General features: G+C 49.7%; 6 protein-coding genes across 6 annotated transcripts; all 6 read left to right on the top strand.

Moving 5' to 3' along the window:
• Positions 1-2,300: 2,300 nt before the first annotated feature.
• On the top strand, positions 2,301-3,204 carry MAA_00427 (uncharacterized protein; the record flags this gene model as incomplete). Its single annotated transcript, XM_007818425.1, has 2 exons — positions 2,301-2,839; positions 3,183-3,204. The coding sequence occupies 2 exons, from the start codon at positions 2,301-2,303 to the stop codon at positions 3,202-3,204; spliced, it is 561 nt and encodes a 186-aa protein (XP_007816616.1).
• A 376-nt stretch (positions 3,205-3,580) lies between these two features.
• MAA_00426 (transcription initiation factor TFIID, subunit TAF5) lies at positions 3,581-4,903 on the top strand (the record flags this gene model as incomplete). Its single annotated transcript, XM_007818424.1, has 1 exon — positions 3,581-4,903. One exon carries the CDS (start codon positions 3,581-3,583, stop codon positions 4,901-4,903), a length of 1,323 nt encoding a protein of 440 aa, XP_007816615.1.
• Positions 4,904-6,182: 1,279 nt separating this feature from the next.
• MAA_00425 (phosphatidylserine decarboxylase family protein) lies at positions 6,183-7,475 on the top strand (the record flags this gene model as incomplete). The annotated part of the gene is made up of 1 exon (XM_007818423.1): positions 6,183-7,475. The coding sequence occupies one exon, from the start codon at positions 6,183-6,185 to the stop codon at positions 7,473-7,475; it is 1,293 nt and encodes a 430-aa protein (XP_007816614.1).
• Positions 7,476-8,437: 962 nt separating this feature from the next.
• MAA_10925 (uncharacterized protein) lies at positions 8,438-9,466 on the top strand (the record flags this gene model as incomplete). The annotated part of the gene is made up of 1 exon (XM_011412871.1): positions 8,438-9,466. The coding sequence occupies one exon, from the start codon at positions 8,438-8,440 to the stop codon at positions 9,464-9,466; it is 1,029 nt and encodes a 342-aa protein (XP_011411173.1).
• A 1,183-nt stretch (positions 9,467-10,649) lies between these two features.
• Positions 10,650-13,378, top strand: MAA_10924 (Ankyrin repeat-containing domain protein; the record flags this gene model as incomplete). Its single annotated transcript, XM_011412870.1, has 4 exons — positions 10,650-11,041; positions 11,107-11,915; positions 11,939-12,422; positions 12,853-13,378. 4 exons carry the CDS (start codon positions 10,650-10,652, stop codon positions 13,376-13,378), a joined length of 2,211 nt encoding a protein of 736 aa, XP_011411172.1.
• Positions 13,379-14,062: 684 nt separating this feature from the next.
• On the top strand, positions 14,063-14,398 carry MAA_00424 (chitinase; the record flags this gene model as incomplete). Its single annotated transcript, XM_007818422.2, has 2 exons — positions 14,063-14,271; positions 14,368-14,398. 2 exons carry the CDS (start codon positions 14,063-14,065, stop codon positions 14,396-14,398), a joined length of 240 nt encoding a protein of 79 aa, XP_007816613.2.
• Between the last annotated feature and the right edge of the window lie 86 nt (positions 14,399-14,484).

Below are 14,484 nucleotides of genomic sequence, written 5' to 3'. Positions count from 1 at the left end.
CCCCCTTCCCCCCAACGCCATTGGTGGATGGGAGTTGGGAACGAGAATTGGGCAGCGATATTGCAGCAATATTGCGGTACGGGCAAGGTGTGGTCCGCTCGATGCGCCCTGCTCGGGGCATGGCCTGTGAAAGACGCCACTCCAAGAGCTTAGACCAGTCACAGCGGAGTCATATTTAGAGGAACATGCTGATTTGCGTCATTGATGCAAAGGGCAGGCAAGCAAGGGGGGCGGAGCTTCCCGATTTGCTTCTTTAATGAGTGGTCACAGGTGCTGCGCCACCACCAGACAATTAAGAGAACACAAGTTACTACGGAGTACGGAGTAGGCCATCATGGAAAGACTTTATTGCAGACAGTGCAATGCGGTCACTGTCACAAACTGAACCATGACACGTCTCTCGTGTCTACGATGCAGGCGAGAGCGCCAAACTGCAACCAGCCTATTTCGTGGTGTTGCCCAGAGAAAAGAACAAGAAGCAATGTTACAGTACTCTCGTCCGGTTCGACTACGTACATCATGCAAGATTGAATGTTAAAACTTGGTCTGGGTTCTAAGAAACTCTCGAGCTGTTTTTGCTATATCTGGAATAGCCAAGAATTAGTTATAAAGAGCTGAATACCGCTATGAATTGAATTACTCAAACTCAAGTTTTTGTTAATCCAGCCTGCCCTATCATCTCTATTCGACTTCCTGTCTAGAAGCTTATCATTGTCTCTGAAGAATGCTTGACTCAACTTACTATGATGAAGATCACTCTACAAGGGCCCCCGCACTACACCCTAACCCTAACACTACCAGTTGACCACACCCTCCATGGCTGCGCTTCGAACGGTACCACGAATTGTGCCAACTAGACTGCTGACTGCATGCTCGGCGCGGTGGTAACCCATTTTGTCAGTTTGTCTTACATGTCACGGGCTCAGCCCATGCATTGGACCTATTAGGAAGCCACCCGTAATCGTTTCCGCGCCGGTTCCCATAGGCAAATATAAGTTGCAGGCGATTCTTGATCGCTTTGGGCGCTGATGCGGCACTTTTGATGGCAGCTTAATTAACGCTATTGCTATATCCTTCCGGTCGACAGTGTGTTAAATTCCCCCTTTGGCCTGTCTTGCATCCGGGTAAATATCAGCTGCTGCACCTGAACGTGTTGGTTCAGATTCATCTTGGGAAGCACAACATCACTGTCAATGGACTAGAGCTGGTCCGTGAGGGGTATAACCAATAAGGGGGGCTTCAGAGACATGATACGTCAGATTACAACTAGAGTGCATGTGTTGCAGTCCGTGGTTCCGTTTCCTGATGACAAAGTATCGGTTTTTGCATGGTCGGAACACTATCCCACCTTGTACTACACAGGATTGGTTAGATGTACTGAGCAGTGTATTATTTCTCTTGCTTAATAACTGACTAATAAAAAAAATTACTATATTCTGCTGTCTAGCAGCATGACTACTAGACTAAAATCGGAGCGTAGTAGGGCATTAAGCCTGCCTAGGAATTCACTTTGCGTTTGACATACTGGTGCGCGCCGTTGGGTGGGCGGGACCCATGACAGCACTCGAGGCCAGGGACACCAGACCACAGCGTAGATACATGTACGGGCGTCAATCGTGCGCGCGTGTGGGGTGGGCCTGGCTAGTTCAATCAAATTGATATTTGACCAACTTACAGGCAATTGACAATCCCGCAGGTCACATTAAGCGTTAAAAGCTGCGAAGGCTCAGTGAAACACTTGACCCAATATATCTCCAGTCACCTCAAGCTGCTTACCGGTGCTACACTGGCGACTTAATTCAGGTACTGTAGCCACCCACCTTGCAGGAGTCTTCAAGCCTTATTGGTTCGGCCATTGGCCGCATGTTACGGCAACACAGGCTTCTTCCGTTGTCGATCTGTCTGGCTGTAGCGACATCTGAATACAGCCTGGCTTACTGAGACACGATGCATGGGCTGTCAATTGTTGTCGAATGTAACCCAAATAAATGCATCAATTGATGTTAATTGTGTAGAGGACAGGCCGACTCTTTCTCGGCTCGCTGATTGATTGCCCCTCAGGTGTTGCCGTCTGGGTGTGGGTAGAGCATCTATCCCGTTCAGGTAACTGCTGACGAGTTCCAAACTATTATAAAGTAACCCATCAAGTCCGCCCCCAATTCGCAGTAAATTCTCCTCCCTCTATCCAGTATCACATTCTAAAGTAGCATTTTGTCCAAAATCAGCGTACAACTACGAAAATAACCATGTTGACATTCAATATAAAACTTGCGACTGTCCTGGCTGGAGTCAGCACAGCAATGGCAGCTCCGGCATTAGCAGACTCGAGCACCATGTTGGCCGTCATGGGACAAGGTGCTCTCGATGAGCAAAGCTACTCTGTCTTTACCAACTGCGTGCAAGCTCTGACCTCCTCCTACAAAGCATACACAGATGAGGGTGTACTGGTAGTCGTCCCATCCACCAGCCGTGCGATTGACATCAATACCACGGACAAGGAGATATGGAACTGCATCAAATCCTCCTCAAGCACCGTCTCTCTCGCGATTGAGTCAAGCGAGTTCCCTGACCAGGCCCACGAAGCAACCACTGATGTCACGTCCATTCAGCACACGGATGCCGTGAACATGGGCGTCACGGGGCAGAAAGTGGTTGATTATGTTCCTGCCAAAACGAACGCATTGGAGACGCGAGACGTTGCTTACTATGACGTCCATCATTCCGACGAAAAGACCTGCAAGGGTGACTTCAACCACTACTACCTTAACAGGTGTACCAGCTTCGCGAGTGCTTATGACTCCACGTTGGCGGGCAACTTGGACGCGGCCAAGCACTTGAGGTATACTATTTGGCCGCACCACAATTGCGAAAAAGGAAACCAGAGAACTATTAATATCAACCCGCGTTCGTCTTCCCCTTGCCAGGTTAGGACTACCTATTCATGGAACGGAGCCTATGCTTAGCTGTCTTGTCAACGTAACTCGAGGTAGCAGCTTATACAGTCGCAGGAGGAGTGGTCGAATCTGGAATTTGTCTTGCGGATAAATAGTAAAGAGTCGGCGGTTATTGGACTATACAGAATTATATATGCATGTAAGCACAAGCATAAGTATAGTATAGTAGATAATAGGCAGCGGAATATACAATAGGAGAGGTCATAAAATTTCGCTGATCAGTTCTAGTCTTGAGGCCTTTTATTTCTGATTCTCTTATAATAACGACAATTTTGCTAGTAGATTTACTAGCGGATGCAATGTCTTATATCGCCTTAGCCGTACTGTCTTACTGTGTTGCTGTGTATGCAAGTATAAAATTCTATAACAAGGCGTCTGGAGGGACGGTTAGGAGTAGGCCTAGCTAAAAAGCGGGGTAGGTACTCCGTATTAGTAGTACAGGGTCTGGTAGCACAAGTAGCACAACCCCACCGGCCGCCCTTTCACTTCGTGCCACTATTATTGGGGCTGGGTGGTTACATTCTAGTCACATACAAACAAAAGTTCAACTCTTACTTCCAGCTTCGACTTGCATCTACCACACGCTGTATACCTCACTGAAGAAAGCGCTAGGAAATACCATCACCATGTCGGAAGAGTATATGGACTTTGACCGGTTCATCGAAACCTTCGAACTCAAGCTCGATAAAGAATTTGATTGCGATGGTGTAGCAGCTTCATGGGCTCCCTCAACCAACGGCGGCCCTCAGCTTTGGGGCGACGAGCTTAATGCATTCAGGCTCGATGAAAATGACCCCATGTCAGAACTGGCCGAGAAGTCAACCGCGGAGCTGACAATAAGTCCAGATAGGGAGTTCATGGCAATTGCAACGAACACCGTCATTAGAATCTACACTGTCGAGTTGAAATTATTGACGGCCGAGTTTGATGGACACGAAGACACGATTCAATCCATTCAGTTCTGGAAAATGGACAACGGGAACGTTCAAGAAGCCCGTTATGTGATTCTTTCTCAAGACTCCGAGCCTGCGGGTGCTGATGGCGTGATATTTGTGTGGTACCTCGATGAATATGGAAAACGTGTCGGCAATACAAAAAATCCCGCTCAATTCGAAGGCAGATTTCTCTCGGGAAGCGCAACGGCTCTGAGCTGTGACGAGACTCTCTTCGTGCATTCGGATCGAAGCATCACAACACAGAACTGGTCAAGACCAAGCCACTTGCTCCCGCAACTAGTCATTCGCTCGCTTTCAGATCCCCTCACTGAAGTCTGCCGACTTAAAGGCCACCAAGATTCAATCATGTGGGCTTCGTGGTCACCTACCGATCCCAATATCATAGCATCGGCATCTTGGGACGAGAGCTGTCGAATCTGGAACGCTGCGACAGGCGAATGCATCCACAGCATTCAAGGTCGCAGTGGACAGAACTGGACCGGTGACTTTTCTCCCAACGGAGAGCAGATTTTGTTTGCTGGCAGAAGCAGAAGCGGTGCAACACACATTGCCATTTACACCGTCGCGACCGGTACCTGCATTCAGCAACTCGAGTTGCCAGGTCTTGACGGCTGGTCTACACCACTAAAGTGGTCTCCAAACGCCGACGTGATTGCCCTCGTAATTAATCGCTCCGTCATCCTATGGGATGTCGCCATGAACAAGACCACGGACGTCATGACGGTGCACAGCGACGGTGGTTTGCGCGATGATTTTTGCGACATCACTAGCGTGAAATGGCTCGATCAAAAAGGAAGCAAGCTTCTTGTCCGCATAACTGACCACACGGTCTTCATCTGGGACAGGCAGCGCAATTGGAAGTGGAGGCTGCAGAGGCCTCCGGGACTGCAGCAGTTGACGACGCTGTCGAGCGCAGAGGCTTTTATTGAAGAGAAGAAGTTGCTGCTTTCCCTTGACGGAGATTGGCAGGTGCGAACTTGGGAAATCGAGTAGGAGTACATGTAGCTAGCATTAGGCGCCGAACACGGCAACAGAAATCGCCTTATTCAGCAGCATCAGGATCGCTTGATTTATTAAAAATTGACAGAAAGTCCGTACATGTAGTCCCCTGAATATCTTCCCACACGAACACTTAGGAAAAGGCCATGTCGATGCTTTGCGCCCATTGCAGCCGAGCCCAGACTTGCTGAGACACCCCTGCCCGCTGACAGGAACAACATTTCTTTAAATCTGCAAATTCCTGGTAGTTGCCAAGAGTGATCCCTGAAATTTACTCTCATACACTATCTCTCATCACCTGCAGCAGCGAGCTCGCCAGCTTTCAAGAGAAAAAAAAGACTCCATCACGCTGGTGCCTGCCTCAGAGCGCTAGTACACCTCTTCTACTGCGGGAAGAATCACTTAACCAAGCAGTTGGAAGAAATTTCCGCAATATCATCAAGCCTAGACTGAATATGTATCTACACGCAATCTTGCTGGCGGCCAAACACGTAGCAGCGCATGCTGTGAACAAAACGTCCGGTAACATCTGCTACCATGTTACTACATGTATTCCACCCCATCCGCCGAGGTCTCTTAGCCTATGTGCAATCATTCGTCAAGAGGCCATGGTTGGGTATCAATGCACTTCAGCTTTTCTACACAACCAGTGACGAATAGACTGGGACGGATAGATGTGTTTCGTGCCTATGTTTGCTTGGAGGGTGGAGAGAAGAGAGCACTTGAGGACTGCCGCTCATACTCGGGCAGATTGAGGTTCTTGGACTTTTTTCAGCACGGAGGACCCTTCGCAGGCTTGACTCGTTGCGAGTAGGCTTTCCCCCAGTAGGCCAGATTCTTAATCACGCAAGGTATGTGGCATAGAATCCTGGGCTTCGCGACTCGGTGCACCACCAGACACTTGGCCAATGCAAGCGGAGATGGCTGGCTGTGCGCCATCCTACATCTTAATGATCCGCCCATTCCATGAACTATCTGTCCAAATATTCAGCCAGCCACATGGTGACACGGAAAAGTTGGTCAGTAGTTGGCCCATAGTTCTGATCACATGTCAGGTTGAACAACATGTCCGCGTGAATGACGACGAGTCACGACTACACATCCCATCGCAGGGGCATTTTCGGTTGCATTCCTGTGGCTTCTTTGCCAGTCCCTCAAGTTCTATAAAGAGGTGCTTGGTGTTCATGAGTTCTTCATCAATACCATAACAACCATACCCATCACTTATTCATTGCAACCTTGCACATTGACAAACGTTGACTTGCTGGCAGCCATGTTAGACATACGAAAACCCACACGCCGATATATTCGGTCACCCAAGTCCGTGGGTGGATGGCTTCCTCCGAATAAAGCAGACGTACTGCAATGGGTCAAGAAAATAGCCGACATGTCTAAAGCTAACCCCCCTCCCAGATCAGGCCCCGTCAAAGCCCTCGAAACCCTCATCAACAACAATGCCGAAGTGTACATGTTGTTTCATGAGATGATGGTAGAAGCTGTTGCGGGAATGACGGCCTGCGGCAAAAAATTCATTGACTTTCCCATCTCGGATGTTGCGCATCTTTTGGATACTCTCGACGTGATTCTCACAACCGGCCCAGCCTTCTTCTCGGCAGGCGATCCGCAGATTGGCACTCCCATCAACGCCTTGCTGGTCTGGCCAATGGCTACCAAGGCCGGTTTCGCCGTGTTTATCCGCAGCGACGTCAACCATGCCATCAAGGGAATCCTCGACTACTGGGGCGCATTCCTCAAATCCCCCAACTCATGCTCTGTCCTGACAAACGCCGCTGGTGGTTGGTTCTCGGCAGCTGCTCTGGACGACCCTCATATGCGAGACTTTGACAAGACGTATATTTGCGACCCGAAAAAGCCACATTGGGGCTTCACGTCTTGGGACAACTTTTTCACGCGTGAATTCAAACCGAATCTGCGTCCCGTGTGTGAACCTAAAGATGATTCTTGCATTGTTAATGCGGCTGAATCAACATTCTTCAACAAAGTCGAGGGTGTTCACCTGAGGGACAATTTCTGGCTCAAGGGGCAGCCCTACTCGCTGTACCACATGCTCGACGGTGATGCTCGTGCTTCTCAATTTGCCAACGGCAGCGTGTACCAAGCCTTTCTCAGCGCAGACAGCTACCATCGATGGCATGCACCCGTGTCTGGCCGGATCTTGGACTATAAGATTGTGCCCGGAGCTTACTACTCGGAGCCCATCTTGTTTGGCTTTGATCCTGATGACGGCACCCCAGCCCCAGATGCAGGAGCAGACGAGAATTCCCAGGGCTACATCTCAGCTGTGGCTGCGAGGGGGCTGCTTTGGATTCAGGCTGATAATCCTAAAATTGGGCTCATGTGCATGGTTTTTATTGGAATGGCAGAGGTTTCCACCATTGACGTGACCATGGCAGTCAACAAACACTTCCAAAAGGGTGAGCAATTGGGCATGTTTCACTTTGGCGGTTCAAGTCATTGCTTGGTGTTTGGTCCCCATGTGAAGCTGAACTGGAAGATATCGCATAATCAGGTCCACATCAATAGCGAACTGGCGAGGGTTAAGTAGATTGAAGAGGATGTGACCAAGATTGATTTAAGATGAATGCCTCGGCGTCTGATGGGTATTATTGACTGCGTAAATGCTTGATGAATGTTTCAAAGTCGAGGTCGAAATTTAAGCCTGTACAGTTGAAAGAAAAAGCTATGCAACACCAATCCAGGTGTAAGACTGATGATGAAATTTTTAAACAGGGTGAATGAACAAGGGTTCAAACATGCCTAGTTTTTTTTCTTCCTATAATTTATACTGGGTGAGTAGGGTAGCACTGCGGCATCCGCTTCTTTCAGGCCGTGCAATGGAATAAAATGGCGCATGAAAAAGGAACATTGCAATCAGCGGGAAATTGTCGACGAAATGCGGTACATATAGACGCAGCCCAAGCCACTCGGCGTCGGCGATTGTGCAAAAAATTACGCGCTGGTTTACGTTTGCGCCTCTGGTTGACCTTGAGACCCCAGCCAGCTGCCTCCATAGACACAAACCTACATGCATTGATGGCTTTTGTCAAGGGAAGAAAAAGAAATTGACTTGTAGTTACTCATTGATGCATTGATGAGCGGGCTGGCTGCGCATTGATAGAATTCAGCAAGCAAGGAGGCCGAGATGATTTGATCCAATCGCAGGTAGCGTGATTGATTTGCGCTCGGTACTCTTTGATGACAAATGTATCGGCCGAGTTGACCACACCTCGTCACTTCGCCCTCACATCAACGAGACCTCAAGTGCTGCCTTGGCAGCCACTCGACACCAGATGTTTGCCCATAATCACCACACTTGATGCGATGGAACCTGTGGCAATCCTCTTGGCATTCTTGCAGCTTCGCCTGGCGTGTGCAACCTACGACGATCCGTTTCCGCGATGCTCCAGCTGCCTTTCCGCGGTGCAACACGATGCACCCGGCATAGGATTCGGACTGACTCCAAACACTGGGTATATTATACATGCAGAATCGCAAGCATTATCCAATATGCGCTTAGCTGACATTACTGGAAGAACCGTCTCTGCGCATCTATTCAACAAAACCATATTGGACATTGCCGAAATCTCAGCCGAGCATGAATACCAGGCGCTGATGCTTCGTCTCACCACAGCGCCGCGACCAGAGCCCCTTTCGTCCTGGGAAAAGCTATCACGAACCATTAACAAGTCCCTCGGGCGGCCGGCCACTGCTGACGTTGGCATTCTAGCGCGACACTTGGGCCGTCTTCGAGATGCTGCGCAAAGACGGCTACCCGGAGAAGACGTCGATTCCGTCGCCATTTCGCTCAGTCCAGTACGCGGCCTACGACTAGAAGATGTGGAAGACGCCCTCACACATGTTGGCCTGAAATCCTGGATACGAAGTGACCATGTACAGGCTGGGCTCGACCCCACGCTTCTCACGGAGCCTCATGCGGTATATGCCACTCATGGTCAAGGACTGTGCCATGAGTATAAGAATCTCTTTGAGTGCTGGGAGGAAGAGGAACACTTTGCCCAAGAGACTCTGCTTGTCGCGGGGCTCACGCCCACTGAGCTACGCGTTGAAGTCGCCCAACTAAAGGCGCCGTTTGCTTGGAACCAAGCACTAGAGGACTACGTTGTTGAGCTCCGCGCCGGGTTGGACTCGTTGCCTGTTTTTGCATCGCCACAGGCATATTGGGAATATGTCCAAACAACCCTGGAGGCGTTCCTCTCTCAGATCCGGGGTCCTTTACCGACCAGCATCATGCTATTGAGTGCCGACGCGACTCGGCCAGAGTTTTCGCAAGCCCTGAGGCACGCCTTGTCACATTATCACTACATTGGAACAAATCTGACCGAGCCCAAGTACCACACGGCCTTGCAGGGCTTCCCTGTTCAATTTGGGCCGTCGAGGGGGGCGGCCCAGTATGCACGCTGGAGGCGGGAGGCGCCATTGGGCTGCAGGGAGGACAAGCGCTGTGACGACGAAAGGGATAAGGAGAGGAGTGGCGTCAGTAAGCTTGTACCAGGATTGAAAGGCGAGCTCAAATAACAAGGACATGACTTTACGCTACTTTGATCAACATCATTCGAGATGGGCAGATGTGTACTCCGTACTCGGTAGGGAATACATAACTGGGCCGTCTAGCTGCAGCAGCAGGCGATGGAAAAACCATGAACTGACACCAGACCACAGCTGCGTCCAGATGGTGTTTGGTGTTACTCGGGGTCGAGTTGTGTGATGGAGTAATAATTTAGGCAGACGCTGCGTGATTCGTCTTTGTTCTACACCGGCCGGCAGTGTTCGAACGTAGGCTGACAGATGTCCCCAAAACCCGGCCGGTTATGCACGGCGTGCAAGGAACCGGTGGAACTTGTTAATATTACGCACGCGGGTGTATATGAAGTTTTAATTGGTGCCGCGCAGCCCCCACGAACTGGACGACCAGGTCTTGATTGAAGTGCTTTGTCTCCTTGACGAGTAAAATGATCAATGTTCTGGCTGTCGTTGGGCCAGGCACGTTAGATTAAGTTTCGTGGTCAAGAAGATATCTATAGTCCTTTCTTGGCTGTTATTATGCTCAGAATAATAGTATTCGTTTATGCCTGCAATCGTTTCAAAATGACTTTCGTATACATAACTGAGAGCTTGCGATTTAACATGCCCATTCTTTTATTGGCAGCTTAGAGTCCGCAAGACTGCTTGTATTCTTGCAGGAACCCCTGCTATGCTGTCCCTGTAAGTGGCGAAATGTGGAGTACTGCCTAGCGCTAGAAAAACGTCGACGGTTCGGTGCGGGACGGACCGCGCCTAGGTGTCAATACTACCCGGACCGGACTGTACGTACTCTTGCGGACTCTCAGCGGATGACGGCTATCCCTATTACCAGTGTAATTGATTAAAAGTCCTTGTATTCCCTAATTAAACGCGTGCTTTTATTGCAACCCTACTGACTCCAATAATTTGTCATACCTCTAGAAGTTCCTCCACCAAAGAGGTATCCTTGTCCTTCATTTACAAAATGCATGGCTCGGGCGGGCGGCTTTTTTTGATTGCTCTTGTATAAGGATTGTCTGTCAGCTTCATCACGTTTAATAAATCGGGCTTTGAACTAACCATAGCCCCAAAACGCGACGACGGGAAGCTTTTCTCTATACCAATTTCAGGGCCAGTATGACATAGCTGTATTTGAATTGCTTACATTTTATGTCTAGACTGACTTTCAACCTGCAAGATGAGACTCCGTGCTCAGCATTCGTGGCTGCCATGGCTGGGTTCGTTCAGCATTGCCTTGTACGCTGAGGTACCTCGCCCTGGCGAAAAGCCATGCCCTGCTCCCTGTGCGCTTTCGGGTCTAGACACCTCAAACTGGACCGCATACCACAGCGTCAACAGACTCAAGTTCTGCAATGAGCCAATGCTCCTAGACTTTTCGGCCCACACGCCTCTCAAGGATAAAAGCAAAGGACATGGCATCAAAGCATGCGTTCTTGGCAATGGTGGTTCAGATACTCCTCTTACAACCAGTTCTTCCAATAAGCCATCTCGGACAGAAGCAGTCAATGCGACAAAAATTTCTGTAGAGCTGGCACAGTGGAACGCCCTCAATGCCGTCGATGCAAGCAAGTTCGACGTCTCTGCGGCTATGGGCGCAGCTTAGACGCGCATGAAAAAACTACGAATGTCCTCAGTCATCTTTGCCGGCCACAAGAACGCGCAGCTGTGGGAATTTGGATTGGCGCCCTGGTGCGGGATGACATATTCCGCGCTGAAGTGATCAGAAAGTTCTTGGAGAAGATGAATAGCGGCGAGAAACGTGAGAAACAGATTGCCCATCTCTGCGATGAGTCACACGGTGCCGATTTTGGGTTTGGAATAACTGTTGCCTACGGCGATTCGGCTCTTGAAACTGTTCAAGAGGACGTCAAAGCTTGGGCAGACTCAACTTGTATTAAAAATACACCACAGACATCCCAATTTGGGGACGTGGCTCTTACCACAATGCCTCCCGCTCGACGATCAAGACGGTCAGCTCCCAACAACAAACTTTGGAGCCGTGGCTTGTGTCGCTCGATCGGGGTGGGACAGGGTGAAGGTTGCTATGATCTTGCCGAGAAATGCGGCATCTCCCTGAACGACTTTCAGAAGTGCAACCCTGGGTCAAACTTTTGCTCCTCACTGCAGCCAAAACAGCCAGTTTGTTGCTCAGAAGGCACTCTACCGAAGCCCGAAAAGGGTTCCGATGGATCTTGTGCTGCTTACACTGTCCAAGGAGGAGATACGTGTGGCTCCATTGCAGCATTTAATGGCATCCAAACGTCAGATGTTGAGAATTTGAATAAAAAGACTTGGGGCTGGTTTACCTGCAACAACTTACAAGTAATGGCCAGAACGTGCCTGAGTGACAGCTACCCCCCTATGCCCGAACCAGTTCCCAACGCCGAATGCGGTCCAACGGTCCCCGGCACGAACAATCCGGCGCGAGAAGTTGACCTAGCCGGTTTGAATCCTTGCCCTTTGAAGGCATGTTGCAACTTTGGGGCCACTGCGGCACAACCAGCCAGTTCTGCAGCAAGGCGGGCGGTAATGTGCCTCCTACGCTGGCATGCACATCCAACTGCGGCACGGATATCGTCAAAAGTCCTCCGCCGGCAGAGTTTAAAAGGGTCGCTTACTTCGAAGGGTTCAGCACAAAGCGCAGTTGCATAAAAACGGATTCCAGCCAGGTCAACGAGGATGCGTACACACACATTCACTCTGCATTCATTGGTCTGACGCAGGATTGGAAAATTGAGACTTCAGATACGCAATACCAGTGGAAGCACTTCAAAGACCTGAAAATGAAGATGAAGAAGATCGCTTCGTTTGGTGGCTGGAGTTTCTCTGCCGAGGCACCAAATTGCGATGTTTTCCGATCGGGAATGAGGCCAGAAAACAGAAAAACGCTCGCTACCAACATTGCAGACTTTGTGACCCAAAATAACCTCGACGGCGTTGATATTGACTGGTACGTGTTCCAACGTACGCAGAATGCCATTCTCAAACTAACACCTCTAGAGGGAATATCCAAGCGCGACCGACATCCCAGGTATCCCTCCGGGCAGCAAAGAGGATGCACCAAACTACATAAAATTTCTCATACTCTTGAGATCAAAGCTACCAAAGGAGAAAAGTGTTTCCATAGCGGCTCCGGCCCCGTTCTGGTACTTGAAGCCTTTCCCCATTGAAGAATGAGTAGAGTACTGGACTACATCGTTTTCATGACGTACGATCTACATGGTCAATGGGACTATAAGAAGCCATGGGCAGCAGAGGGCTGTCCCGAGGGCAGCTGTCTTCGATCCCACGTTAACATAACTGAGACACTCAATTCGTTAGCCATGATTACAAAAGGTGGAGTTCCATCGAATAAAATTCTATCTAGTTGGTGTTTCCAGCTATGGGACATCTTTTCAGATGGCGTCTTCTGAATGCACTGGGCCTAACTGCAAATTCACAGGCCCTGAATCAGGAGCGAAGAAGGGTCCCTGTACTGACACTGCGGGCTATATCTCCAATGCCGAAATCCAACAGATTGTGCAGAACGGAGCGCCTGGGCTTAAACAGTACACTGACAACAGCGATTCCGATGTTCTTGTTTTCGGTGACAATTGGGTAGCCTACATGACGGATGACCGAAAGGCCAAGCGCACCGCGAGGTACAAAGATCTCAATTTTGGTGATGTCAGCGACTGGGCTGTGGACCTTGGTGCCTTTTACCCGCCGATAGGAGGCGACCCAAATAACAATGGAAGCGTGCTGCCATACTCTTCCATGAGGCCGATTTTGCAAGGCTGCGATAAATATGAGGGACAATATGTTACTCAAGCCTGGAACGAGGCTGGAAAGATTGCTTGGACTCACTGGCAATGGGGTCCTAAAGGCAAATGGCAGAATGCCACATATGGACTTGTACATGGGTGAAGGCACACGTAAGGATTGGGACTTTTGGGGCGATCCAGGCCCAATCGGACGTGAGTAGATTTCGGTATCTCCTTGATAGTAGCATTGAAAAAGGACACTGACCACCAAGCATCTGCACAGAAAACATTGGCAACGAGTATCTCATCCATTTCTCAGGCTTCCTGCAGCACCCCATCAATACTTATTCGTACTGGTATTGTCACGAGAAAGATCGACCTGGCTACGACGAAACACAGCCCGAGTGTGGACCAAATACCTTGGCATACACCTGGGATCAGCCTGGTGCCTTCTTCTCATTTCATTATGTTGTAAGTTTTTGCTTCCCAGTTTCATCTTCTTGTCGTGGTAGGACGACGGCCTCATAGGGGGCGCTAATTACATGCTGCTTATTAGGTCCTCTGTCTAACGTGGTGGGACTTCAGCAGAACCAAGAGTCTGCGCGACGTAGAAAATAGAGCGAACAGAGATATCCCATTTCAGATGAAGATGGAGAATTGGAAGCCAATCCGCACCCGCACCGCACTCCACGAGACTTATCACTGGAAGGATACCGACTCTAACCCCCGCTGTAGGGATTTGGCCCACTCGCCAACTGACGTAGTCAAGCTTGCAGAGACACAAGGATCGGACAGAGCACGACTAAATGCCGAGAGTTTTACTTAAGCCGGTATCGCAATTTATGTCATGGATACGTTCCATCTCTCATCGCCACCAACGCCAGGAGGGGGTAGTGTGAGCGCTGCGGACAATAACGAAATGGAAGCAAAGGCATTGGACGCACCTCCAGCTGGCTGGATCAGTCCCATAAGCTTCGACCCTGCTGTTGTTAAGCCGGATCCGAAAATAGGTGCCTACTTTATGACTGAGTACGGAACTGCTGAGCTATACGAACGGTAAGTGCTTTATGCGCTCGCGAACTTGTACTATTTCTTTTCGTTACCGGTATTATACCTCCACCGACGGACTTGTCCTAATTTCTCTCATTCTAGTAACCTCGCCTTCGCCCAGTACAATGACTAGTAGATTGGCTTAGGGTGACGAGACATGCACAAGCTGCGATAGTCTCGCATAACCCAAAATGCGACCTAATCTTCATTCGAAGGAGA

The sequence above is a fragment of the Metarhizium robertsii genome (genome assembly GCF_000187425.2).
Source record: "Metarhizium robertsii ARSEF 23 chromosome Unknown MAA_Scf_3, whole genome shotgun sequence".
NCBI lineage: Eukaryota > Fungi > Ascomycota > Sordariomycetes > Hypocreales > Clavicipitaceae > Metarhizium > Metarhizium robertsii.
This window is presented reverse-complemented; position numbering and strand designations above follow the sequence as displayed.